Source organism: Cetorhinus maximus, chromosome 26 (genome assembly GCF_964194155.1).
Source record: "Cetorhinus maximus chromosome 26, sCetMax3.hap1.1, whole genome shotgun sequence".
In the NCBI taxonomy this organism is placed as follows: domain Eukaryota; kingdom Metazoa; phylum Chordata; class Chondrichthyes; order Lamniformes; family Cetorhinidae; genus Cetorhinus; species Cetorhinus maximus.
Window position 1 is genome coordinate 4,050,110 of NC_135904.1, and position 27,095 is coordinate 4,077,204.

Genomic DNA, 27,095 nt, shown 5'->3' on the forward strand with positions numbered 1-27,095 from the left:
ACCAGCTTGAGGTTAGAGATTTACCACTCTCTGTCCAGCCATTTTGAATATAATTCGAATGTGAGGCAACACTCCTGAGTTTGCGCTTGTTTTGTGACAATCAGGCAAACGGGCTCAGTGGAAAATTCGGCACACAAGTTCCCTTCCCACAAACTGGCAAGATTGGCACAGCAACTGACATCAATTTTGGTGTAATTTACATACACGCGTCATCCAGGAAATTCTGGGCCTTCAAGGGGCAGGAACGCTGGGTCTGGACAAGTTGAATTTCCGAATTCAACTATGTAACTACTTGCATCTTGCAGGAGGGTCACTGGATATTTTTTAGGGCTGAGTTAGATTCATTCTTGATTAACAAGAGGGTCAAAGGGTAGAGGGAGTGGACAGGAAAGTAGAATTGAGGCCACAATCAGATCAGCCATGATCGTATCAAAATGGCGGAGCAGGCTCGAGGGGCCAATGGTCTTCTCCTGCTCCTAATCCATATATTTGTATATATAGCAGCATAGACACAGCAAACCATTCCCAAGGGGTTTGCAGACTATGAGGAACAGAATGACCAGATCTGGGTGCTGTTGCCAATGGCTCAGTGAATACCTGGTATAGAACTGGCAAGGAAAGTGTCGTGTTCAGAGACCTCATCCAGACCACCTGCAATCAGGTTGGCCTTCCTGGTCTGATCCAGGGGGAGGGCAAATAAAATCCACTAAGGTTCCTTCCACTGATCATTGTCCACTGCCACCCAATGGAAAACAACTAATACGCAATTAACAGAGGCTTTAAACAGAATGGACATGGAGTTTCGCAAAGGAGCAAGTCAGGCTGCTGATTTCCTGTCACCTGTTTATTGTTCTTTGATAAAATTTGACATTAGGGCAGTGGTAATTAGGGAGGGGGAATATGTGTGGAATTTGCGTGAAAACAAAATTGGGCCCAGTCTTGGTGTCAAGCAGGCTGGCCGACATCACAACAGTCAACACACCTTTTAGAAAAAGATCAGCCACTTCACTGACCGTGAGGTGCTTTCGAACGTTCTGATGTGGTGAAAGGCACTGTGTAAATTTCTGACATTCACTGTGTGGCCTCCCATGTGTGAACAGGGAGCCTGCACTCCAGCAAGAGTTAGATCCTTCAGTGGAGGCAAGGAGGAAAATCAGAGGGGACTCTACAAAACAACAAAAAAAGGATCAAGAGAGCTGCTGGTGACAGTCGATGCTCTGGGTCCGAATGGATCCGTCCTTGGAAAGCTAATCACTCAAGAAAACACAGCAATCCTAAGGTGAAAGCAAACATTCCTGGTAAGTGTAGCTGAAGAGATGGAGATGGTCCTGGCCCCTGCAAGGTCATTCCAGAAGAATTCCATCACCCACAGGCTTTTGCGTAGAAATGTGAGGGAAGACATATTGCACAGTTCTGGGTGAGTTCAGTGAAGGTGCTGCTTTCACTTGTTGTTCAGTGTTGATCAGCACAGAGGTATCTGACAAAGCTCTTTTTATGTTTTCTGTAAATGCTTCATAAAATCAATCACGACATGCGATCTAAAACAGGCTAAAAAGACACAAAAATAATCATTTTGTAAGCAGAATGATCTTCAATAGGCTGATAATACAAATTGGCACATTTTTCTTCCAATCTCCTCTCAGATTATAGACTATTTTTCTTAACCCATCACCCCCATGTCCTTCCTTCTCTATTGCTTTTCCTATGTAGTTCAGAGCTGAACAACGCTCCCTTGTGGTGAGCCACTGAAGCTGCAGCTGTTTATTCAGTCAGTAAATGCTCAGTACTGTTCCATGCTCACTTTTCAAAGAAATTTGTTTCTTTACCCCCATTCGTACATTCATTATCTCTAGGCTCGACTATTCCAACACACTCCTAGATGGTCTCACACATTCTACCCTCCGTAAACTAGAGGTCATCCTAAATTCTGCCCCCTGGTACCTAACTCACAGCAAGTCACCGCTCCCTGACTTACATTGGCTCCCGGTCAAGCAGCATCTTGATTCTAAAATTCTCATCCTTCTTTTCAAATCCCTCTGTGGCCTTGCCCTTCCCTATCTGTAATCTGCTCCTGCCCTAAAACCCTCCAAGATATCTGCACTCTTCCAATTCTGACCTCTTGTGCATTCCCTGTGCCTTCAGTTGCCCAGGCCCTGAAATTCCCCCCCTCCCCTCTTATACCTCTCCACCTCCCTACCTCCCCATCCTTCTTTAAGAAACTCCTTAAAACCTACCTCTTTGACCAAGCTTTTGGTCATTTGACCTATAATAGCTCCTTCTGTGGCTCAGTGTCACAAGTTGTTTTATAATATGCACCTGTGGAACACCTTAGGATGTTTCCAAATGTTAAAGCTGCTATATAAATGTAAGCAGTTGTGTTTTTGTCTACATTTTTCTCTCTGCTGAAGTCTGCAGGATGGAGGAAGTTATCATTATGTGGCCCAGTGGTAATGTCACTGAACTGATAATCCAGAGACCCAGGCTAATGTTCTGTGGATAAGAGTTCAAATCCTATGATGGCAGCTGATGGAATTTAAATGAATAAACCTGGGATATAAAGCTAGCCTCAGTAATGGTGACCATGAAACTAACGTCGATTGTTGTTAAAAACCCATCTGGTTCACTAATGTCCTCTAGGGAAGGAAATCTGCCATCCTTGCCTGCTCTGGCCTACATGTGACTCCAGATCCACAGCAATGTGGTTGACTCTTAGCTGCCCCCTGAAAGCAAGCCAATCAGTTCAAGGTCAATTAGGGATGGGCAACAAATGCTGGTCTTGCCAGTGACACCCATGTCCCATGAAAGAATAAATATAAAACAAAAACTTTGTAAATAAATATAAAGATTGGCTCCAGTACACTCCTTCATCAGCTGGCTTTCTGGAATGAAACACATAACTCACCTCATTGTGGAGTGTCACTATTTGTAGTAGGTTTTATGGGTGAGTTGTTCACATATTGGACACTGTACAATGCAGATTCTTCTTCGTCTGGCACCTATAGATTCAAAGATGTTGATAAGAGTTAAAAAGAGCAAAAACCATCTTGTCTCAAATAACCTTCGTTGCAGAGATCTCATTTCATTGACAAAACAACATTTTCCTCAACCACTTTCAGGCTTTTAAACTCACTGACCACCAGCTAGAGTCTTGTTAGATATCAAAATCATCGAGCTGTGGAAGGAGCTTTGATAAATGGAGTAAGGTTCATGATTGGGTAGGGCATACATGGGCAGTGTACAGAATGGGTCTGATGGGCAGAATGGTTTTCCTTTACTCCAGTATAATAAAAGCAAAATACTGCAGATGCTGGAGATCTGAAAGAGAAACAAAGCGCTGGAAAAACTCAGCAGGTCTAGCAGCATCTGTGGAGAGAGAAACAGAGTTAACGTTGAGCACAATAAGTCAATTGACTTTTGGCTGCTCTCCAAATTTACCCATCCCGCCCGCAACGATGCCCATTGGAAAATCCTGACATCTGTTTCTCTCTCCACAGATGCTGCCAGACCTGCTGAGTTTCACTGGTACTTTCTGCTTTCTTTTCTTTCACTCTGGGTTTGCCTATATTCTTGGAAGGAAATCAGTTGCATTTAGAGATTTTCTTTAAAATCAGCAATCCTGCAACAGACTGTCCTGAAGATAACAGAATAGCCTCAGTTACCAACAAACATTTTGATACATGTACCACGTCAACTAGGGCTACCAAACTGGAAAGCTCAAGGCTGCCTCTGCTGCTGTATCAGTGAGGTTTCATAACTGGGTGGTGGATGGGGATTAAGTAGTGAATTTAACTTAGGTATCAGGTTAGGCTGAATTATTTAGCCCTGGGAACCCAGAAAGAAAAACCAGTAAAAACTGGGAAATAAGAATTCTGGTCCGAATTGGTCTTGTATACCTTAAAATGAACACCAGCAAAAACTGGGAAATAAGAGCACTGATCTGAACTGTTTTTTCCTCTGGGAAATTACATGGTGCTAACTGGGCTTCATCACAGAATGATACAGCAAAAAAGGAGACCATTCAGCCCATCGTGCCTGAGCTGCCTATTTGGCAGAGTAATCCAATTAATCCCATTACCCTTTTCTCTCTCCTGTAATTTGTTTCTCTTCATCCAATTCTCTTTTTGGAGATGACAACTGGTTCTGCTTCTACCACACGTTCAGGCGGCACATTCCAGATCACAACAATTTGTTTTATTTTTTAAAAAAGTTTCCTGTTACCACATCTGGTTCTTTTGTCTTAAATTCTGTGTCTCCTGGTTACCAATCCTTCTGCCACTGGATTACAATTTCTCATTATTTACTCAATCAAGGCATAAAGATTTAAACTGAGAGCGGGGACTGTAGGTTTCTGCAGAAGAGTGAGACAGATGAGCTGACTGACTTCCCTCAGCCATTCTCATCTTTATAACAGCACAAGGTTGAAAAGAGTGGTAGAGAAGCCGGAAAGCGGTGATTAGCCGACGTTGAGTTTAAGCACATAGGATGCAGGATGAAGGGGAGCTTGATTGACACATGGGGTTCCAGGGGTTTCAATGTCCCAGGAAAGAAGGAATTAGAGCGGGAGATTATTCTAATTCTGCAAATGAGAATTTACGACTATGGTAAGCAGCTAGCTTTATAATGTGTGAGTGTCACTGTGCCTGAAACATCAGGAATATGAACAACATTCAACATTATTGAAGCAGTCACTTAACTGAGGCAGTGGACTAACTAGGGCCTAGTCACCAAAAATCACACAAAAAGAAACATATTTCCACCTAAGGCATTAATCGATCTACTCGTTAACTCTGGCTGATGCATATATGGCAAAAAAGACAAACTTGTGTCTTTTAAATGTGTTCAGTTACAAAAAATTAAGGCGATGGAGATAGAGCAGGGGAATGGGACTGATTGGATCGCTCTACAGATGGTCAGTATGGGCTCAATAGGTCAAAAGGTCTCTTTCTGTGTAGTTGTGACTCGATAGCTCAACAAAAGCAAAATGAGGTACAGCTCCCAGTGTCAGTGATAAGGAGCCACAACTCCAGCTTTGCCATTACTTTATGTGCCCTCGTGAACTTACCTCCCAGTACACCTGGTCTTCATAACAGTTTTCATCTGATGGATCACCCCAGATTGGCAACTTCAGAATAAAACCTTCAGAAAAAAAAAATCAACAACATTCAGTGGCTTTCAAATTTTGAACTGTTAAACTTTCCCAGGATGACAGGGCTGGAAAGGGGGTTGTTACAATGGGCTATTAGGTGGCAGTAAAGGAATGGACTAAAATGTTAAAAAAAATTATCTTTTTTTAACCCATTTGAACCCATCCTTCCAGACTGCCAATCCTGCAATCTCTGCTCGATAGTGCATCACAAGAGGATACAAGCTTAAGATTGCGAAGGGTAGTTTTAGGGGCAGAAAGCAAGCAATCTTGTCAAAGAGCTCCTGGACCTTGTGATACTTTAGCATTGTTATTATAGTCTGTTATTCTACAGATTGGAATATCTTATCTCAGGCAGAGAATGCATTATATAACACTGTTTACTCATTCTTTTAATGTGACTTCACCAAGCAAATTTCTTCTAGGTTCTCATAATTACGCTATTGTGTAATAGCACAGCAACACCACAAGGTGGCAGCCAAAGTCCAATCTTTTCGATCTGATTGTGGCTTCAGAAACTCAGTTGTGGTTTCTTAAAGGTGCGATGCCTAAATGAAATTAGACTCTGGCAAATCTTTTCTCCATATTGCTAATGGACACACAATGCGGTGTTGCAAACATACTATGGTGCCATCCACATGTTTTTGTAATTAAACCAATATCTGCTGAACAAAAGACTTGAATTTAATGTATGTTTCTACAGTTTGGGGATACTGTATTGGGAGCAGCTATTCTATGATATCTCTCTGTTACCGTAAGGTCATTTCATCAGATGTACACTTTCTCTCCCCAGAAAGAACTGGCCCTTTGCTAGTGTACAATTGCACAGGTTATTCCTTTCGTACTCAGTTCTGGCTCATTTGGTAACATTCTTGCTTCAGACTCACGAGATTCTGAGGTCCAATCCCACTCAGGAGTTTGAACATAAAAATCAAGGTTGATGCTCCAGTGCAGTATTGAGGAAGTGCTGTACTGTCAGAGGTGCTGTCTTTTGGATGAGACATTAAACTGAGGCCCCAACTCTCTGCTCAGATGGATGTAGAAGATCCCAGGGCACTATTCAGAAGAACCTCTAAAATGTCTGCAGCCACCAGCTTACTTTCGGTTTCTCATAACCATACCCACAGGCTTGACCAACAGCACACAGCATAGAGAAATAGACATTTAAAAATAGAAATAAATATATATGATCTGAAAGCCATTACAGAGACATGGATGGAGGATGCCAAAGGCTTGAACCTGAATATTCAAGGGTACGTGGGATTTAGGAAGGACAGGAAGCTAGGAAAAGGTGGAGAGGTAGCTCTTTAATTAAGGATGACATTGGTACAATAGAGAGAGAGATGACCTCAGCTCTGGAGATCAAGGCCAGGATTTTCCTGTCAGCGATTTGGGGGCGGGGCCCGCTTGGCGAGGGGAAAATGACGCAGGATGACATTGGGACGTCATCCCAATGTCGGGATAAATTTTCAGGAAGGCATGCGGACAGTGAAATCAGCTGTCCACCCTCCGACCTGTCAATGGCCAATTAAGGCCAGAATTTCACCCTGGGAGGTAGTGTATTGAGCCACACTTTAAGAAGAAATCACAGGTGCAGGAAGGGTAATGTGTAACTGTCAGTCAACAGGGTAGGGGAACCTAGAAGAGGTAGAGATTGAGGCCCCACAGACACTGGACCTAACTAATAGGTTTGGGGCATTTGCTATCTATGAGGATAAGGATTGAAGGCTGCAGGAGGCATGGACAGAATGCTAACCATGGCACTATGAAGTCGGCGCCAGTCCAAATGGAAGAGGAGCAAAAGCCTAATGTTGTAGTGAGCAATTAGAAAATTGGGGGATAGTCGGCATCCTTTGCAGTCAGGATCAGTAGTTCTGAAAGGTATGATGCCTACCTGGTGCCAGGTAAGGGGCATCTTGAAGTGACTGGAAGTGGGGGGGGTGGGGGCAGGTTGTTAATTTGGGATTAATGACATGGGAAAGAGTAGACTTCAGCAGGACCTTGAGGATGGCAGTCTGAGGATTATTATCTGAGCCACCTGTAAATTGGCACAGGGACAAACAGATTAGGAAAGTGAACATGTGGCTGAAGGAGTGGTACAGAAAAGAGGGGTACCACTTGACGAGACACAGTCACCGGTACTGAGACAGGAGGGAGCTGTACCATTGGGATGAGCTGTACCCGAAGGAGTCAAGCTCCCAGCGGAAAGGATAATTAGGGTGGTAAAAACGACATTAAACTAATAAATGAGGTGGCAAAAGTCATAAAAATATTTTTTTAAAATGATAATTTCAAGATTAAAGAAGTTCCAAGCAGAGTTCAGATCACAAACTGTAACATAGATTCTCCAGGTAAAAGGAATATTGAAGTAACTAAAGTTAATTACAGCAGGAGTGACACTAGGTGAATTGCTCCTGCAGAGGGCCAACATGGATGCAATGGGCCAAAAGGCCTCCTTTCTGTGCTGTAACTGTTCTATGATTCTATAATAAAAAAGCTCTAAATTCAACTGTTAAATAAACAGAAAGCAAACATGATTTAAAACAAAAGGATACAGGCTGCACTAATAAGGAATACATTGAGTTAAACGATATCAGAAAGACAGGAGGATAGGTTAGGATAAAAACAAAAAACTACTGCGGATGCTGGAAATCCAAAACAAAAACAGAATTACCTGGAAAAACTCAACAGGTCTGGCAGCATCGGCGGAAAAGAAAAGAGTTGACGTTTCGAGTCCTCATGACCCTTCAGCAGAACTGAGTGAAGTTAGGAGAGGGGTGAAATATAAGCTGGTTTAAGGTGGGGGGGGGTGGAGAGAAGTTGAGGGGGGGGGTGGTTGTAGGGACAAGCAAGCAGTGATAGGAGCAGATAATCAAATGATGTCACAGACAAAGGAACAAAGACGTGTTAAAGGTTGTGATATTATCTAAGAGAATGTGCTAATTAAGAATGGATGGCAGGACACTCAAGGTACAGCTCTAGTGGGGGTGGGGTGGAAAGACTGAGGGTATTATAGTTATAGATTTAAAAATAATGGAAATAGGTGGGAAAAGAAAAATCTATATAAATTATTGGAAAAAACAAAAGGGAGGGGGAAGAAACGGAAAGGGGGTGGGGATGGAGGAGGGAGTTTAAGATCTAAAGTTGTTGAATTCAATATTCAGCCCGGAAGGCTGTAAAGTGCCTAGTCGGAAGATGAGGTGCTGTTCCTCCAGTTTGCGTTGGGCTTCACTGGAACAATGCAGCAAGCCAAGGACAGACATGTGGGCAAGAGAGCAGGGTGGAGTGTTAAAATGGCAAGCGACAGGGAGGTTTGGGTCTTTTTTGCGGACAGACCGCAGGTGTTCTGCAAAGCGGTCGCCCAGTTTGCGTTTGGTCTCTCCAATGTAGAGCAGACTGCATTGGGAGCAACTAATGCAGTAGACTAGGTTAGGATCTCTTGTCCAAATAAGAATTTTCTATACTAATGCATGGAGCATAAGAATTAACTTGTGTGGCTTAAATGCAACTTCAACGAGTGGACAAAACTGTGGCAGATGGAGTTCAACACAGTAAGTGAGGTCATTTTGCACCAAGAAGGGATAGATCCATGTATTTTTTTAAAATTCATGTAAGGCTAGGAACAATGGTGGTTGTGACAGATTTACACATGTCCATGTACACAGATTACTAAAATGCAGTGGTCAGGTGGTAAATCAAAATGCTTTATAGCATTTTGGCCTTTATACAGGGCTAGAATATAAAAGGAAGGAAGTTTGTCTACAGCTATATGAAATCCTGGAGTGCTGTGTAAAATTCTGGGCAGTGCACCCTAGAAAGGTTATACTGGCTTTGGGAGATGTGCAGCACAGATACACAAGAATGCTACCATGGGTTAAATTAAGAGGAAAGATTACATAAACTCAATTTATACTCTCTGGAATACAGAAGGTTAAGTGGCAATTTGATAGAGTGAACATGGACCAGGCAGGAGACCGACTGATAGGCGGGCATCTGGAACAAGGGGATATAACTTTTTAAACTCAGGGCCAGGCTATTCGGGAGAGGGATTAGGAAACACAACTTCAGAAAGGTGGCAGAAGATTGGAACTCCCTCCCACAAAAAAGCAGCAGATCCCAGCTCAATCAATAATTTAAAGCAGAGATAGATTGAATTTCACTGGCCAAGGATAGCAGGGCAGCTAAATGGATATAAATTGGCCATGATCGCTCTCATTGAAAGGTCAAACAGGCTTGAGGGGCTATATCTGGTGGGAGTGAAAGGTGTTATATAAATGCAAGTCTTTCTTTTCACTCCACTCCTGTAAGCCTCGACAGTCAGCATCCTTAAGCTATTCGACCATGCATAACATTTGCTTTCCCAGTTTGGGATTGAGCCTTTGGCATTCCTGTCTCTGTCAGGAGTGTCTGCCCTTGACGGTCCCAATGGATGGGCTGCAGGGGTCCAACTTTGAGCTCTACTTCAGCAACTTTCAAGTGTGGGTGGCCTCTCCCTTTACCCTTTGGACTGTAGGAGCCCATAAAACCCTTCCCCTCCCTTACTGTCGTGGACTAACCACCCCTGTATGTTAACTGGTTCCAGTCATGGCCAGATCATTCACATCGTGGCCTGTCAGACTGCTAATCAGCCCAGGAGTCCTTCCATTACCTTGCACAACTCACCCAAGAGGAAGTGTACGAAGGCGATGAGCTTCATGACTCAGTCTCCTACAGTTAATTAACAGCGTCCGCTGGCCTTTACATTCTGCACTTCTTGGTTGCCTAGCATCAGAGTCTGGTCCACTCACCTACAATCGTCCCTCCCGCAATACTCAGAACGAGAGTAACACAGAGAGCCGCAGCCTGAAATCCTCCCTGGATACTGGGCGTCCGATTTGCAAATGAACCCTCAAAACCAAAAGCAGCAACTAACCTGAAGGAAGTAAAACAAATCAGTCACAAAAATCATACAAAATGGAGCCTTGCACCGCCACTTATCGGGACTGTCAAGGGCAGGCAATTCTGACAGAACTGGGAATGCCAGCACTGTGCCAGAGGCTCAACACAAAGAGCTGCCAGGCACCTCACAGGCTCCTGTAACAACCTTAGCTGACTCAGCATGGGGGGAGGGGACAGAGGGGAGAACCTGGGATCTTTCTGCTGTGTGCTGCGCCCCGCTTGGATGTAGTGCATCCACCACCTATAACTGTGGAACACAGGAGTCTCATAGGAGGCAGTGCCTATACTTAAATAGCTGCTTAGCGTGGAAGCAAATAGAGTGTCCCTCCAGTGACAATGTCATGAATACCTTCAGGCACAGTGCAAATAGGGACTGAGTGATTTCACTAAATTACAGTGCTGACCAGCTTACCCTTGTTCACTATAAACCCCATTTACTATAGTGCTGTCTGCTCCATCTTACCCTTCTCTGCTATATACTTCTTCAGTCGCAGCTGCAGCAGTGACAGCTCCCACGATAGCTCCAATCAGACCTGGAATAGCATGGAGGTTGTGGATGCCGCAGGTATCTTGAATCTTAAGATATTTTTCCAAGAGTGGCTTAAAACAGATAATCACACAATAAAGATCTTGCATGAAGTTCATTTATTCAGCAAGCAATTCTAAAATTCACGTAGGCTAGGTACAATTCATCTCAGGCCACTGGGTTCAGGGGTTGAATCAAACACAATCCTCACAGGTGTTACCCCACCCGCTGCTTTTTGTGGTTGGAGAGCTGCAAAAGCCTTTCGATACTCAACAGCAGGCTTGCAGTATTGAGCTTCAGTGTGAGTTGTCTCTCCAATCGGGTGGTCAGAGGGTGGAGGAGGTTTGGTCAGTTTAGACAGAGAGGCTTCACCAATCCACAAACCCACCCTGCCAAGTACATTAAGTCCCCGAGTGCCAGCAGCTCACTGGGTCCAGGTTGAGGGGAGGGTCGTGCAACCTGATCCTCTCACCAGCCAATTCCTACAAATCATAGCACAGCACAGACCAGGAGGAGGGTATTTCGTCCATCTTGCCTGCGCTGGCTTGTTGAAAAAGTTATAAATTACTCCCACTCCACCAATCTTTCCCCAAAACCTTGCAAGTTTTACCCTTTCAACCTGATATCCAATTTCCTTTTGGAATATGCACTTTCCAACATGGGTCACTGGATGGAGATCAGGAGGCTGAATCCCCTGACTTTCCCCTCTCAAACCAGGCAGGCTTAATCAGGCTGTGTGACCGAGTGAATAGCCAGTGAGGCAAGGGGGTTGTGCTACAAACTCTTTTTTTAAAAAAAAGCATCTTTGCCATCACTCCTAGAGATCCAATTGTGAAGCTGAGATATCGGAACTCACCGACAGGAAGATGAAGCCTAACGTTGACATAGCCCCTGAGAGAGCTCCGACAATCAGTGATCCATAGGGACTGAGCATCATTTCTGCAGCTGTGCCAAGAGCCACACCGCCAGCCAGTGTCGCATTCTGAACATGAACCTGGCAAGAGAACAACATGCAATCGCCATAATTAGCCGCTCTTCATGGGTCAGTCCAGACAGCAAGTGTTGGCTGGGCTATTCAGTCGTTGAGGCATCACAGTCAAGCATGATCCTGTCCCTACCTGCGACCAATGCACATACACTTGCACAATGCGCATGCAAACACACACACATACATACTTGCATGTGTGTGTACACATGCATGGACACACATATACCCTTGCACATGCATAAACATACACATTTGCAGGCACACACGGATATGCACTCTTACTTTTAAGGGGGGTCTGGGATAATGATCACTAGCTGAGCCTCCCCTCTCTCTTCCCTGCCCCACCGATCCCTCAAATGTTTAAATAAGCAGTACAGCTCCCTCTTTTCTATTCCTGTTCCAGTATCAAGGTGGTCTCAGCTCATTGGAACAGGAGGGGGTCATCCAGCCCCTTGAGCTTCTTCCACCTTTGAATTAGATCTTGGCTGATCTGTACCTAAGCTCCATCGTTCTATGCTAGACACGAGTGACCTTGCTCAATGATGTGCTCCGGCTCGGTCTTTCTATGGGTGGGATCAAGTCTCATTACACGTTGGAATCCCAAAGATGTCAGGGAGATGAGATTGTCATCCCATCAGCCCGAGCTAGAACTGAGCCGTGGCAGGTCAAGGTCTAACCATAATCCTCAGTAAAGTGGCATGGTACTGAGCCTGAGGCTTAGTCCAGGCCTGTAAGATTAGGTGCTTTGTTAAGCTCCAGTCACCATGATGTGCCCACCCTGCCCAACAAGGTGGTTCCTCACCATGCTGATCTTTCCCTTCTTCTCATAGAGACTGGAAATGGCAATGGTGATGAGGACACTGGCCGCCAGCGAGCAGTAGGTGTTGATGACACCGCGGTGTTGGGCATCCCCATGGTTTGAAATTGCTGTGTTGAAGCTGGGCCAGAAGATCCAGAGGTAGAGGGTGCCTGAGGAAGAGAGCAAAATCCCTGTGGTAAATAGATCCTTGTCAACCCTTAACACAGGGTATCCTACAAACAACGTCTGCATCTCCCTTCTCCCCACTCAGCATTCCAATCTTTGGAACTCAAAGCCAGCTCAATTTAATACCTCCCCTGCTTCCCATAAATACCTCCAAATACCCAACACTTCCACTGTGATTTGGACCTTCTGACCTTTAATCTTCCTTATGTCCCACTCAGCATCCTCTGTATCTCACAACTTATGAAATGATCTTAAGCTGTATTTGCAGTGCAACAGTGGTGGTGTCAAGGTGTTTCACATCATACAGGCCATTCCCAGAGTCTGGCCTGTCCTGACACCAAAGCAAAGTGATTTGAAAATCCCCGGAGGACAAGTGTTTTACTTCTGAGTGAATTAAGGCTCTAGCGTCCAGATTTGAACTGTGCAAATTTAGTGTTGGTATGAATTCGGAACCACTTTGCACCAAAGGAGATTACATCGCTTCCAGGGTGGGTGTGAGGGAGATGGGGAGGGGGTCCAGAAAGGGAAGGCATCTTCAGTCATGATGCTCCAGCCATTGTAGTGAGCAGGGCTTTTCCTGCCTGTCATTTGTGTACGTTTGTACCACAGAACATAGGAGGTTTTGTGGCACAGTGGGTAGTGTCCTTACCTCTGAGTCAGAAACTCTGGGTTCAAGTCCCACTCCAGGTCTTGATGGCCAAGAAAGGTGTGTTAATAGAAGCCAAACAGATTGAGTATTAACCTGCAAATCCTTCCAACACATGCCAATGGCAGGTGGCAAGAGTGGGAGAGATTCTTGGTCAGCCATGTTGTGGAAAGAAATTTGGAGCCTCTACCATCACTATCCATAGCCCCAGACTACAGCATGCATGGAATAAGTGCTCTGACTTAATCTTTCTATGGGCATGTAAAAGTGCGTGTTGTCACAGCAACTCTGACTCCCTAGGTGAACTGTAACACATCACCACAAAACATGTAACTTAACTGCACCTTTAGAAAATATTTAACCAGTAAGGTGCTACATAAATAGAAGTTGATGTTGTTGTTCTGCAAACCAATCTGCATTGTAATTTGATTCCATGTCCTTATTTTTGTCTGAGCCCCTTCTCCTCCACGTCTTTACTAAGTTCCTTTAAGGGGCGGGGGGGGGGGCAGTGATACAATGCAAAATGGGAGTAAAGCTTTCTTCCTCCTGATATCTTCTATAGACTCCCCTCCTCTCCCGATCATGATGGGGTGCAGTTCCGCCATACCATGTTGAAGACAGCTGTAGCAAGTCATTTGTCATCCCAGCTGAGATCAACTAATTCAGCACAAACCAAGACTTGAAAAGTGAAACTCTTGTGGTCTGCATGGCTTTGTTTGATTCTGGGTTCTTTTTAAACTGATTACTAAACCTATGTTTTTTTTTCCATTCATGGGATTTGGGCATTACTGCCAAAGTCAGCGTTTATTGCCCATCTCTAATTGCTCTTACAAAGGTGGTGGTGAGCCGCCTTCTTGAACCGTTGCAGTCCAGTAGTGGGTGTAGGTACACCCACAGTGCTGTTAGGAAGGGAGCTCCAGGATTTTGACCCAGCGACAGTGAAGGAACGACGATATGGTTCCAAGCCAAGATGGTGAATGTCTTGGAGAGGAACATGCATCTGCAGTCCTTGAATTTCTAGGTGGTGGAGGTTGTGGGATTGGTAGGTGCTGTTGAAGTTATGTGAGGAGACGAGAAGAGCTGGGGCTGTTCCTCTTAGAACAGAGAAGGTTATGGGGAGATTTAATAGAGGCGTTCACAATTATGAGGTGCTTTGATAGAGTAGGAAAGGGGGAGGGGTGCACAGTGGGAAACTGTTTCCACTAGCAGGAGGGTCAGTAACTGGAGGACGCAGATTTATGTAATTACCAAAAGAAGCAGGAGGGAGATAAGAATTTTTTCTCCCCTGTTGTGTGATGTGATCTGAAATGCACTGTCTGAAAGGGTAGAGGAAGCAGATTCAATTGTAACTTTCAAAAGAAAGCTGGATATATATTTGAAACAGAAAATTTTGCAGGACTAAAAGGAAAAGAGGGCAGGTTGGGATTAATTGGAATAGTCTTCCAAAGAGCTAGCACAGGCATGGTGGGCTGAGTAGCCTCCTTCTGCACTATAAGTTTCAATGATTCCAAATGAATTGGGGATGCTCTAGTTCCATACTATATTATCAAAGTTGCCAACTGTTCACATTTGAATTCATTTTTTCAACCTCCATTCACCTTATTCCAGAAAGGATGTAATTACATTAGAGAGGGTACAGAGGAGATTTGCAAGGATGTTGCCAGGACCGGAAAATTGCAGCTCTAAGGAAAGATTGGGATAGGCTGAGGTTGTTCACCTTGGAACAGAGGAGGCTGAGGGGAGATGTGATTGAGATGTTCAAAACTGTGAGAGGCCTGGATAGAGTGGATGGGAAGGACCTATTTACTTTAGCAGAGGCCAGTGACTAGACAGCATAGATTTAAAGTGATTGGTAGAAAAATTAGAGGGGAGATGAGGAAATATTTTTTTACCCAGAGGGTTGTGGGAGCCTGGAACTCACTGCCTGAAAAGGGTAGCAGAGAGAGAAATCCTCAACTCGTTTAAAATGGTGTCTGGATATGCCTCTCAAGTGCCAAAGCCTGCAAGGCTCCACATTGAATGCTGGAATGTGGGATTAGGCTGTGTGGCTCATTTTTTGATCAGCACAGGCACAATGGGCCAAGTGGCCTCTTTCTGTGCTGTAAACTTCCTATGATTCTATTTGCTCCAGCTGAACTCACTCTGTAAAGCATAATAATTTATTTCTCCTGTCCATGAGCTTTGCTGCTATGGTTTATGACATTTCAGTGGGTACCAAAGGGCCTATTTGGCTCATATATTAAATTGAACCTGACATTACAGGTCCATAAATCTGGGACTATGCCAAGTTACAGATACTTTTCGAAACTGCATTTACAGTTGGTAATTGAAGATCATGTCTGCCTGCTGTAACCCAATAGGCAATAAAACCAGAAGGTGTTTCTCACCTGAACCTTACAGTAACATGGTTAGCTTCAGACCATCTTATCAGATGCTGCATTTTACCAACCCTTTAGAGATGGACTAGGTGGCAGGAAGGCTGGCGAAGTGGTGTGAGACAGCAGTGGTATCTTACATAGGATATACAGCACAAACAGGCCATTCGACCCAACCTGCCTATTCCAGTGTTTATTCTCCACACAGCCTCCTGCCATCTTTCCTCATCTAAATCTATCATTGTAACCCTCTATTCCTTTCTCCCTCACATGCTTATCTAGCTTTCCCTTAGTTGCATCCATACTATTCACTTCAACCACTCCGTGGTAGTGAGCTCCACCTTCTCACCACTCTTTGGTAAAGAGGTTTCTTTTGATGCTATTTTTGCCAGCAACGGGAAAGGTGGCAGATGGCCTGTCCACCCAGAGTCTAAATGAACCACTTGCATGCCCAATTAAGGGCATCTCCCCCTCTCCATTGGCATTTTACCAGCTACTAAGGGGCCCTCCGCTGCTTTGGGAAGACCACCCAGTGAGGCCTGGTGGACAGCTGGCTCTCGGGGGGGGGTTGGGCAGGGGTGGGGAGGAGGTCTCCTTTTTGGACACTCTTTGGTCCACAGAGAGGCCTTCAAGTGACAATGGCTGCCCTACAGCATCAGTGCCATCTGCCCTCAGAAATCCCATCCCCCATCACTGGGACCTCACTGCCTGGCCCCAGTGTCCCCAGGCCACACTTACCCAACTTTCAGGGTGCATGACCATCAGTGTGCCTTCATCCTCCAGGAGCAGTCCCAGCAATGACCACCGCTCCCAGGCACTGCTGAAGCTGCTGAACTGCTGGCCCTCTGATTGGACCAACAGCTCTTGGGGATGGGCTGCTAACCTTAATAGGGATCACAGCCCCTGGGGCAGCCACTTAATTGCGGCCCCGGGTCCCACCGTCCATCGAAGAGGAGTCACTCCCCCTACTTCCAACCTTGGCAATGGGACCCCCGATGCCAACATAAAAACCAGTCCAAGATCTTCTGGTAACCACTGGTCCAAAACTGACAGCAACTTCTGGAGTCCACACATGCAGAGTTAAACATGGAAAGTCAGAAGCTGCTGTAAGTGATTCTGTGCTGCTGAAGTCCCCACAAGTTGCAATCAATTAGAAATCACTGAGCTGATGAGAACATACACTGTAATATCACTTAAAAACCTCCAAAGAGTTCAGTCTGGGTAATAAAGTAAAAGTCTGTTTTTAAACAGTATATTAAGTCAAACAATTGTTAAAGACTCTCTCTGGCCCTGAAAAATCTAATTTTAAATGTTTCCATTCTGATTAAAATGCCAAGATTTAAAAAAAAATGTTTATGACATTTCAGCTTCTAATGTCCCAATTTTTATTTTGCTCTCCATAAATATTTATAAAAATTGAAGGATAATCAGTTCATTTTACTTCCTGGTTTGGAGTCTCTGAGAATGTTTCACTATGTTAGGCTGCTTAACCTGCTTGATGACATCCCTGTGACTTTGACACCAGGATCAACTTAATGTGGGATAAGGGGAAATCCAGGCCTGAGAGATCACTGGAATCTTTGTGGGCTGCGTTCTCAGAGGTCAACAGGAAGCGCTGTTGCTTCACCATTAATTGCAAAACCGAAGCCATTACATTTTATACACTTCAGATTTTAAGCCCTTTAGGCAGGAGGAATAAGGAAGTTACGTGCTTCTTGGAAAGTAAATGAGGTAGAGGAACAAAGGGATCTGAAGATATAAATCACTCAAAGTAGCAACACCGTTTAATAAAGCCATAAAAAGCAAACAAAGCACTGGATATTCATTTCTCGAAGGATGGAATTAAAAACAGAGAGGTTATGTTCAACTTTATAGAACATTGGTTAGATCACACATGGAGCGCTGTGATCAGTTCTGGTTCTGGATATAGAGGCACTGGAGCAGGTGCAAAAAAGGTATTTACCAGGAAGATACTGGAACTGAGAGGTTGTAACTATCATGAAGGATTGAATAAGCTGTGGCTCTTTATCCAGGAAAGCAAAAACTGAGGGGTGGCCTTAGAGGGCTCTCAAGATGATGAAATGGTTTGAAAGGTCATCAGCGCCAGGCTTTGCAGGAAGCGCCACATCACTTTTTGTGAGGGGCCCATGGACAGGTCTCTACCTACCAGCTCTGCCATAAGGTGGGGGTGGCTCTTTAAATGACAGCAGGGCTAGGGCTTGCTTGGGGAAGGGGGAGAAGTGGCCTCAGGCAAGGGAAGAGGTTGCAGGGCGAGCACTATACAGGGGAATGGGGTTATCTCAGGGTGTGTGTGGGGGCACATGTTGATCTGCGCAAGTGGCCTCAAGATGGTGAGGGCTGAGGAGGCAGTCTCCAGAGGAGATAAGACCAGATGGAGATGTGAGGGTATGTGTGAGAGAGTCCCTTGCCTGGCAGTGAGTGAGATGCCAGTGAATGTGTGATGGTCTTGAGAGTGTGAGCGTCTGGAATGATGAGATGGTTGCCTTACCCTGGTGGCACGGATGAGATCATTCATCCTCTTTCGGCACTGGAAAGTGAACCTTTTCTGTGCAGCATTGGCACTGACCACCACTGCCACATCTCCCAAGCCAGAGTGGTGAGATTGCTGGGCCTCCCAAGCCAGAGTCGGGGTGGAGGAGATCACAGCAGGCCTGCAAAAGACATTCCAGTGACATGTCTCTGAACTCTTCTTGGCTTTCAAGGCCATATCTTCACTGGAGCAGTCCTGGGCTGCAAGCATTGAGAACTGTGTGCATGGCTACAGTTTAGATATGGTACCTGGAGTGAGAAAACGGTGAGGTAATGGGTGTGGCGGGTGATTCAGAGGCCACTCGCCAGCGAGAGAGTGTGTTTTCTGTGGCTGCAAAATTAATGAGATGAGAAGAGGACAATACAGCACAAAAACCCGCCATTGTAGCTGGTCTTTTATCACACCCACTACCACACTTAACACGAATCTGGGATGATTCTGCCCCACGTCTTTTCTTGTGTTAGTCATGAAACTATTGAAAAGCGAAGTGAATTGGGGAATGTCAAATCCCAAAATACTAATAAAAGTCCCGAAATCTAACATTAAAAAGATTTCATTAATTCAGACACTTTGAAGCAGTAATGAAAACAGAAAATGCCCGAAAAGCTCAGCAGGTCTTGGCAGCACCTGTGAAGAGAGAAACAGGGTTAATGTTTCAAGTCTTCTTCAGCTTTGAAGAGTCATACGGACTTGAAACATTAACTCTGTTTCTCTCTTCACAGGTGCTGCCAAGACCTGCTGAGCTTTTCGGGCATTTTCTGTTTTTATTTCATATTTCCAGCATCTGCAGTATCACTTTTACTTTGAAGCCGTGGTTTGCTCACTGGTCTTGATTCAGCAAGTTACGTTTTTTAGCTTTTCTGAAGGTATAGGCACCTTCCAAGTTTTGTTGCTTGGCATGTCATTTTGAGTGCCACAGAGGCTTATTGTAATCCAGAAATTAGGAAGGTACCTGCCCAAGATCTAGTGATTAACCCTCGACCTCGGGATGGTAATAAGTAAAAACAAATGAATGAACAAGAAAAGATTACCATAGCAAAAAATGTACAGACACTTGCTTCTCTCTAAAATCCTCGCTTTGATAAACTCACCATCTCCTACTCCAACCCATTCTTTCCCTGGACCTAAAAAATAATGTAACTATAATCCTTCAGTCTCCCCTTCCCCCTACAATGTATGTCTTTTTAAAAAATCCAACCAGCTAGAACTGCTCCATTAAACTCATCTATTTTCCTCCTCTTTTTCTTCCTCTTGCTGGTGGGCCAAGGCTGAAATTCTCAAGACCAAATGGAAAAACACTCACCAATCATGGAGAAGAGGTCAGAGTGGTAAACAGATTCATTCTTCCTTTGATCCAAATTTGGCCTGTACAGGATACGGATGATTGAGAGTCCAAAATAAGCACCAAACATATGGATAACCATCGAACCCCCAGCATCTTTAGCCTTGGAGAGAAGGAGATTTGAGACACTCTCTGTTAAGTGACTTTTATTTATTGACTTATGGGGAAGCAATTTTCTCCCCTATTGTTCCTAAAGCTTGGATATTACCCGGAACAAGAGCAAGCATTCCAGATCTCCTTGTAAGGTCAGCTCAGAGCTGTGTGCAACAACAAGAGGCATTTGGCCAGAGTAGGGATGAAGAAAGCAGTGATGGGCTGTAGGGTTCTCAATTGACCTCAGTGAGGAGGACACAGTAGAAATGAGCCTTGAAGGTGAAGAAGATGCTGATGTGGGTTTTAACAGCACAAAGGGGAAGTAGGGACATGAGAGGACAATGCTTCAGAAGTGGACGACGGCAATCTTAGTGACCGGTCAGATGCGAGAGATATAAACTCAATTTGGGATCAAAAAGAATAGTGTGATTAAGACTGAGCAGTGAGTTAAGGAGTCTGATAGAGTCCAAAGCACAGACAGGTAAATGCTTGAGAGACAAAGACAAATTCAGTCTTTGAGCTGTAGGATTTGATGTTGGAATTCTAGAGTGCAGGGGCTGTGCTTCTGACGGTACATAATAGGAGAGCAGAAAACAGAGAGAAAGGGGCATGGCAGAGCTAGGGCAGGGCAACAATAGGAAGGAGTTTGAAGATGAGGATGAAAAGCCCCCTTTGCATCTTTCTTGCCATTAATTCCCAGGTATTGGGCTAAGGGAATTGGGTTTGTTTCCTTAGGAAAAGCAAAGACTTTGTAGATTATGAAGGGCTTTGCCAAAACTGATCAGGCAAATTTTTCATTATGATGAAGAGCTCAAACAAGTTACAAGTTAGGAATTTAGTGGCAGGAACTTCAGAGGAAACATGTCCAACCAAAAAATAATGGGGCAGGATTTTCTTCCAGGCTTCGGGACCGTGACATCAGGGTTCAGTTCCGCGTTCACACTTGCTGTAAGCCAGACCTAGGGGAGCAATTTTCCTGGATTCAGCCTCCTAGTTGGCTGCGTCCAATTTTGCCAACCAACTAAGGGCAGCAGGTGGGCTCCAAGTGCTGCTGACCCAATCACAGGGGCCTTGACAACTCCACTGAGAGAGATGGGCACTCCCGAGGCATGGAGGATGCAAGGGCACCTCAAAATGTCCTTGGGGAGGTGAAAATTAATAAATTCCTTAGAGTGCCAAGCAGACAGGCCCCTCAGATCACAGGGAAAACCCCTGCCGTGGCAGAGTTTGGGCCTTGGAGCCAGCCTTTGCTGGGGGATGGAGGCTCTGGCTCCATTGGCTGCCCCACCATCAACCCCCTGGACTGCCACAGATGCCACCTCAATGTTCAACGAGGTGTTATGGTGGGGGGAAGGGGAAGACCATTGGAGGATGCAGCCCAAAATGCAAGCAAGTGTTCTTAATGGGACCTGATTGAGGCCTATAAGCAGATTGGCTACTAGCTAGCCCCAGGCAGGAAAATTCTGCCCATAGAGTTTATATAATAAATTATAAGGAAGGGCATTGAAGTGGACAGGACAACTAGATTCCAATAAAATGAGATGGGTTTCTGGAGAGAGAAGGGTAATTGTGAGTAGATAGGGCTGGCCTACCAGAAAGAAAATGGGCTGGTTGTCCCTAACAATTGCTACCCGTTCCAAAAATTTCTCATGTTCTATGACCAAAATCTGCAAATGATTCCTGCAGTGAGATTTGTGACAGGAAAGGAAAATAGTAGAGGGGCAGGTTGGATAACTCACCCCTAAAACATTCAGGAGGATGAATTCATTCACTGCGTACAGAGTCACTTCAAACAGCGACATGATCAACAGCTGGACTGGACTGACTTTTCCAAGAACACCACCAAAGGAGATCAGCACCGAGGCAGTACAGAAATCAGCATTTATCAGACTGGGGAAAGAGAAATCAGAGCAACAAAATATCACCGATGAAAGCACAGACACCACTGCAGCATCCAATGTCTACTGGGCAGGATTAACTCAACAATATTTTGTCAAGGGCCACAACTCAAGCCTTTCCATTCCTGCATCCAAGGACTGGAGATTACTGAAGCTATTGTATGAATATTTAACGTGCTCATATCAAATTCTTCTCCCTGACATTTTAACCTTTTTTTAATAAACAGGGATCAGTGCCAGTAAAGCAGGTTGAGAGGGGAATTCAACAAACATGTCCAGTAACATAATTAGCAATTATTTCTGTGCTTCAATCTCACTATCTACCTTTTGCTCTCTCAATCTCTCTCCCTCTGTCTATCATCTCTCTAAGTCTCCTTTCTAACTCTTATCATCTCACTCTGGGTCTCTCTCTGTAACTTCATTTGTTTTTGTCTTTAACATTGTCTTTTCATCTCTCTCATCTGTCTATAGTTCTTTCTCTTTCGACCCAACATTCCTTCTCCATTTCTGGTTGCTTTTTCCTCATATCTCTCACTCTGTCTCTCTTTCTCTTCCTCATGCATTTTGACTGTCCTGGCCCCAGTGAAGCTGGAGGCTGTGGGGTCCCAAGGACAAACAGAGCAGAGGAAATATACAATCTAATCCATGAGTATACAATGGAATTGGGCGGAGTCCATCCTGTGATGAACAGTACCCACTATAGGTTTAGCTCTATAGAGATGGCTGCACCTCACTTTATTCAGGATCAAGCAATTATGGGATAGCAGTTGTAACATAGACCTCTGTGTTTATGTTTACAGTCTGTGCTCTGACCCACAGGGTGTCAGCAGTTCTATCCCTAATAGATCTGTACAACATCTACAGCAGCCACTCTCTGGCCAACTGTAAACCCAGCAGGGATCAAGAACTTTCCTGCATATATGAAGAGCATTTTCTTTAATTGCAAGGATCAAAAAGCAGCCACAATATATGGACTTTTAGCACCAACACAGAAATGCCCTGTGTCTATGACCCACCCAGCATAACCCAAAGACTGTATTCATTCATTGATGCCAGTCCAGTGATTGAGACACAGGTTTGAGAAGTGGTCCTCTAAATTTGTGGTAATCACACAAATTCTATAGATGGCCATCAATCCTAACTCCTTTGCACACTGGAATACCTGTGCTATCTGGGAACAGTGATGTTATACTGCCCATTCCTGGTTTTGCATTTCACAAATGCAGTGCTTGATAATTTGGGGATCTTTTCCTTGAGTGCTAATATGAATGGAAAGCCAGTGAGAACATATCAGGGAAACCATGGTGGAAACCTCAACATCCATGAATCTGTGCATGGAACCTTGAGTGCTGTCTCCACCTGGTGATGGATCTTGATCCTACATGGAGAATGGGGGTTAATTTCTGAATCCTGACAGTCACTTTCATACCAATTTACCACAAAGTTTGTGTTGATGTGTTAGTTTAATTTCAACATGAAATCTCTTGAATTGAATATGGCGAGATGGTGCGACTATCTCCAGAGGTAGTCTCATCCTCACACCAGCATCAGTGTAACTGCAATGGGCTATCTGGAAAGGGTTGTAAAAGAACCATAGTCTATAAGTGACAACTGCAGATATTAGGGGACAGATATTTAATCTGACAAACCACTTGTGTTACCAGGACACCGGTGTCTTAAACCAGTCAACCCAACCAGTAAAATAGCAGACTGATAACTGACTGTCAGATGAAGTGAATACCTCAAACACAAACAAGTTCATGTTTGAACTTATTTAATAAGAAAAAAAAACTAGCAAACAGCCCACTGTCCTATCTCCGTAAATGTTAAATGTGACTGCAATCTGACATTGGCAAATGTAGCTTTACCTTGCCCCCCTGTCTCATTGGAAAACCATGTTTCACATTTGAGCATTTGTACCACTAGGAGTCACTACAGCAATAATACATGTCCATCCTGCAATAGAAACCCTTGCCAGCCAGCATATTGCCAAGTGAGCAAGTGCAAATTTATTTTAGATCCTGACTACTTCTAAATAAGTCTTGGAATAGAATCTTTTTTTCTTTATTGATAGCAGAATAGTCAAACTTTTCCTATTATTCCCACTCAGCCACAAATGCATCTTACACACCCTTTCTCCCTCCTCCATGTTCATTGTGATGTAACTGGGGTCTAAATTATTGCTTCCAGTTTATGGGACTAAAACACGCAAAATGATAACCAATTTAGCATAGCAGAGGCCCATACTTGATCCGCACAGGAATTTGGGTCACTGCTAAATTGGTCAGGGTCTTTTTTCAATTTGTGCTGGAGGTACAAGGCTCTTTGAAGCTCCTGTACTCATTTCAGATCCGGACTCCTAAATTTGTTTCTCTTAGTCAGAACTTGTGATGCACAAGCTGCAACGGGCATTTTTTTTTTGGTCACTGCCCATATTTTTCTAAGCATTTATAGACCAACCAAGTCTTTTCTAAATGTCTACAGACAAGCCAATATTCCAGGCTCACACTTGCCCACATGTATGGAAGTCAGCTTTTATCACTTACCTTTCCACACCGATTTTGATTTTGCCGTCACTAAAATCTAAAGAATGAAACCATCCCTGCATTAGCAGAGCCCACTGGATGCTAAAGGATGCAACGAGGAAGTTGAATCCAACACTTCCAAATCCGTATCTCTTCAGGAAGGTCATCAGAAACCCGAATCCCACAAAAATCATCACATGAACATCTTGGAAGACTGAAATCAAAGGGAGAAAACAATGTGAATTCCAACCTGGCCCTTTCTAAAGTTTACCATCAGAAAGTAGCCCTGTTGCCTACGGCTCAAAGACTGTCTTCCCGGGGCTACATAATGGAGAAGGTAAAAGAAAGATATTCATAACTTCAATTTACTTCATTGGCTGCAAAGATATCCTGAAGTGTAGCCAACTTACGCATGTCATAATCAAGTTAATTGAGGAATAAACATTGGCCTAAAGACCAGGGTCCTTGAATAGTGCCTTTGGATCTTTTATATCCACCTGAGAGGGCAAACAGGGCTGTTGATTAACAGCTCTAAAACATTTAAAAGGCAGCACCCTGCACTGGAATGCCAGCCTAGATTTTGTGCTTACATCTCTGGGAAGGGGGCTGAACTGAGCTTTCCTATTCAAAGTTGAGAGCATTACCACTGAGACACAGTCGACACTGGAGGATATTTCTCGTGTTGTCTTATGCAGTATCTGTTTCTCAATGGCACCTCCAGATCCCTCAGAACAAACCCGTCTATTTCCACCTCACCAGTATCTTCAAGGGTAATTAGGGATGGGCAATAAATGCTGGCCTAGCCAGCGACGTCCACATCCCGTAAATGAATCTAAAAAAAAACCTCCACAATATCACCCATTTCAGAACATCTGCAGCCAAAATCCTCATTCATATCTTTCTCACCCCCAGTTTCCACTATTTTCAATGCCCTCCTGGCCCGACTCCAATCTTTCACCCTCCACAGGCTTTAACTCATCCAAAACTCTGCTGCCTGTAGCCCAACCCGCACCAAGACCAGCTCACCCATCGCTCATATGCTCAGTGACCTGCCTGACCCCCAAATCCAAATTCGCACATTGGGTATTCCAATCCCTACAATGTGGCTGTACGCAATGTTAGAGGGAAAAAAATATCAGTAATTTGACCATGAAAGAAACTACTCAATAAACAGCTAGCATTTACTCTACAAAATATTTAAAAAAAAGCTAACAGTTACAATCTACAAAAATAAACTGGCTGGAAATGCAATCAGTTAACACTGTAAGAACACAACAGATTAACTCTGAGCACTAACATAGAAACCAGACTGTTTTCACCCCTTCTCTAGGCCCGGACTCTGAAGCTAATTATAGAGATTCAAACCCTCAACCATTGACTAAGACCCAGAGAATTCTAGAACCGGCGACAAAACCCTGATTTACTATGGTCCAATATTAAAAATGGAGAGTTTACCACGGATGGAAGGGGAGTTGGTAAGTTTCCCTTAATCCCCTCTCCAGTATTTGCAATTTTTTTACGAATTCCCTAAAATTTATTTCTAGTGGACGCAAATTGACATTGGATTGGAAAAACGGGACAGGAGTATTTAGGCTTGAGGTAGGCATTGATAGAGCGACAGTGGGCAAATGTTGGGTGTTCCTGTACTTACTGGGATACCTGAAGTAGAAATCGTTTTCCAAGTCGCTGGTGATATTATGGGATTTTTTGGTTACAATCCAATGGGCGTCTGATTCCTCATCGTATCGAATGAAAACTCCGAAGAGGATGATCATTGCCAGCTGCCAGATGAAGCAGATAATAGGCAACTTCCAACGCATTAAAGTGTCCTTCATCCTTCAGCAAGGGCTTGGGGGGGGGTTCAGTGAAAGAGAAAATAGCGATTAATTCAATTAAATGCACTTTGCATTAACCCCGGATATGTCCCCGGGAGAAGCGGGACACAACCTGGATTACCGGGAGGTATTGGAGGTGGATTGGAAGTGACTCACCATTCGTACACTCCAGGTATTTAAAGCTCTGGAGATTTGAGGCGGTCCCCACCAGGGAAGGTGGAGATTGGCCGCTGCATTCCTCAAAAAGATTGAAATCCGAGTGGTTGCCTCAAGAGAAGTTGCAGACATTTCGTTGCCCATCAGAAAAACTGAGGTTAGTTCGCAACAATAAATTGCGCTCCCCACCCCCGACTGAGATTGTATTTTTTGCTTTACAATAAGCGCGCAGCTGAGAAGCAAGTTTGGGAAACGCTGCCAATAGGATCAGACCAGGCAGAATAACCAACTGGGTCCTTAGATGAAGAACTTGCATTTATATAGCGCTTTTGTCGGCTTCATGAACGTCCCATAGCGTTTCAGAGCCAATTATGCCTTTTTGAAGTGCAGTCAACGCTGTGATGTAGGGACCGCGGTCGCCAGTTTGTGCACAGCAAGCTCCCACTAAAACGCAATACTGTTTTCTGTTTCAGTGATACTGTTTGAGGAACACATGTTGGCCAGGAGACGGGGGAGAACTCTCTTGCTGTTCTCCGAAATTTATCGTGGGACCTCTCCTGACCAGCCCAGAGGAGCGAGGATAGAGGGTGAGAGGAGTTTGAATGGGTGGTATCAGAGCCTATGATGGATTGGATTGTACATGGGCTGTGGTTTAACATTGCATCCTAAAGACAGCAACTCAACTGTAGCACTCCCCCTACACTGCACTGGGAGTGTTAGCCTGGATTTTTTTTCACCAAATAATTGGACTTATACCCACAAACTTTTGACTTAGAGATAGAAGTGCTACCCAGAGAGGCATGACATGAAATGTTAACTAATATTGGCTGTGGCTCAATGGGTCTCACTTGCCTTGAAAGTTGAAGCATCATATCCCACTCCTAGATGAGAGCATAAAAATCAAATCTGCCACTCCCAGTGCAGTGCGGATAGGGTTACCAACTGTGATTAAATGTATTCCTGGAAGATTCATGACTTTTCCCTATGGTCCAGCCATCAGTCAGTCATTAGCCAGTGATGCACTGCCTTCCTACGCCAATTGGAAAGCAAAAACTCTCAATACCCAATTGGATGATGCTTGACTGTTAGCCTCT

General features: G+C 44.4%; 1 protein-coding gene across 1 annotated transcript; it reads right to left on the reverse strand.

Moving 5' to 3' along the window:
• Positions 1 to 657: 657 nt before the first annotated feature.
• On the reverse strand, positions 658 to 27,095 carry rhcgb (Rh family, C glycoprotein b). The gene is made up of 11 exons (XM_078529996.1): positions 25,662 to 27,095; positions 24,032 to 24,224; positions 21,327 to 21,477; positions 19,456 to 19,597; positions 12,398 to 12,564; positions 11,464 to 11,601; positions 10,545 to 10,681; positions 9,931 to 10,055; positions 5,063 to 5,136; positions 2,903 to 2,996; positions 658 to 1,548 (listed from the first exon to the last, which is right to left on the reverse strand). The coding sequence occupies exons 1-10, from the start codon at positions 25,843 to 25,845 to the stop codon at positions 2,904 to 2,906; spliced, it is 1,404 nt and encodes a 467-aa protein (XP_078386122.1). The 5' UTR covers positions 25,846 to 27,095; the 3' UTR covers positions 658 to 1,548; position 2,903.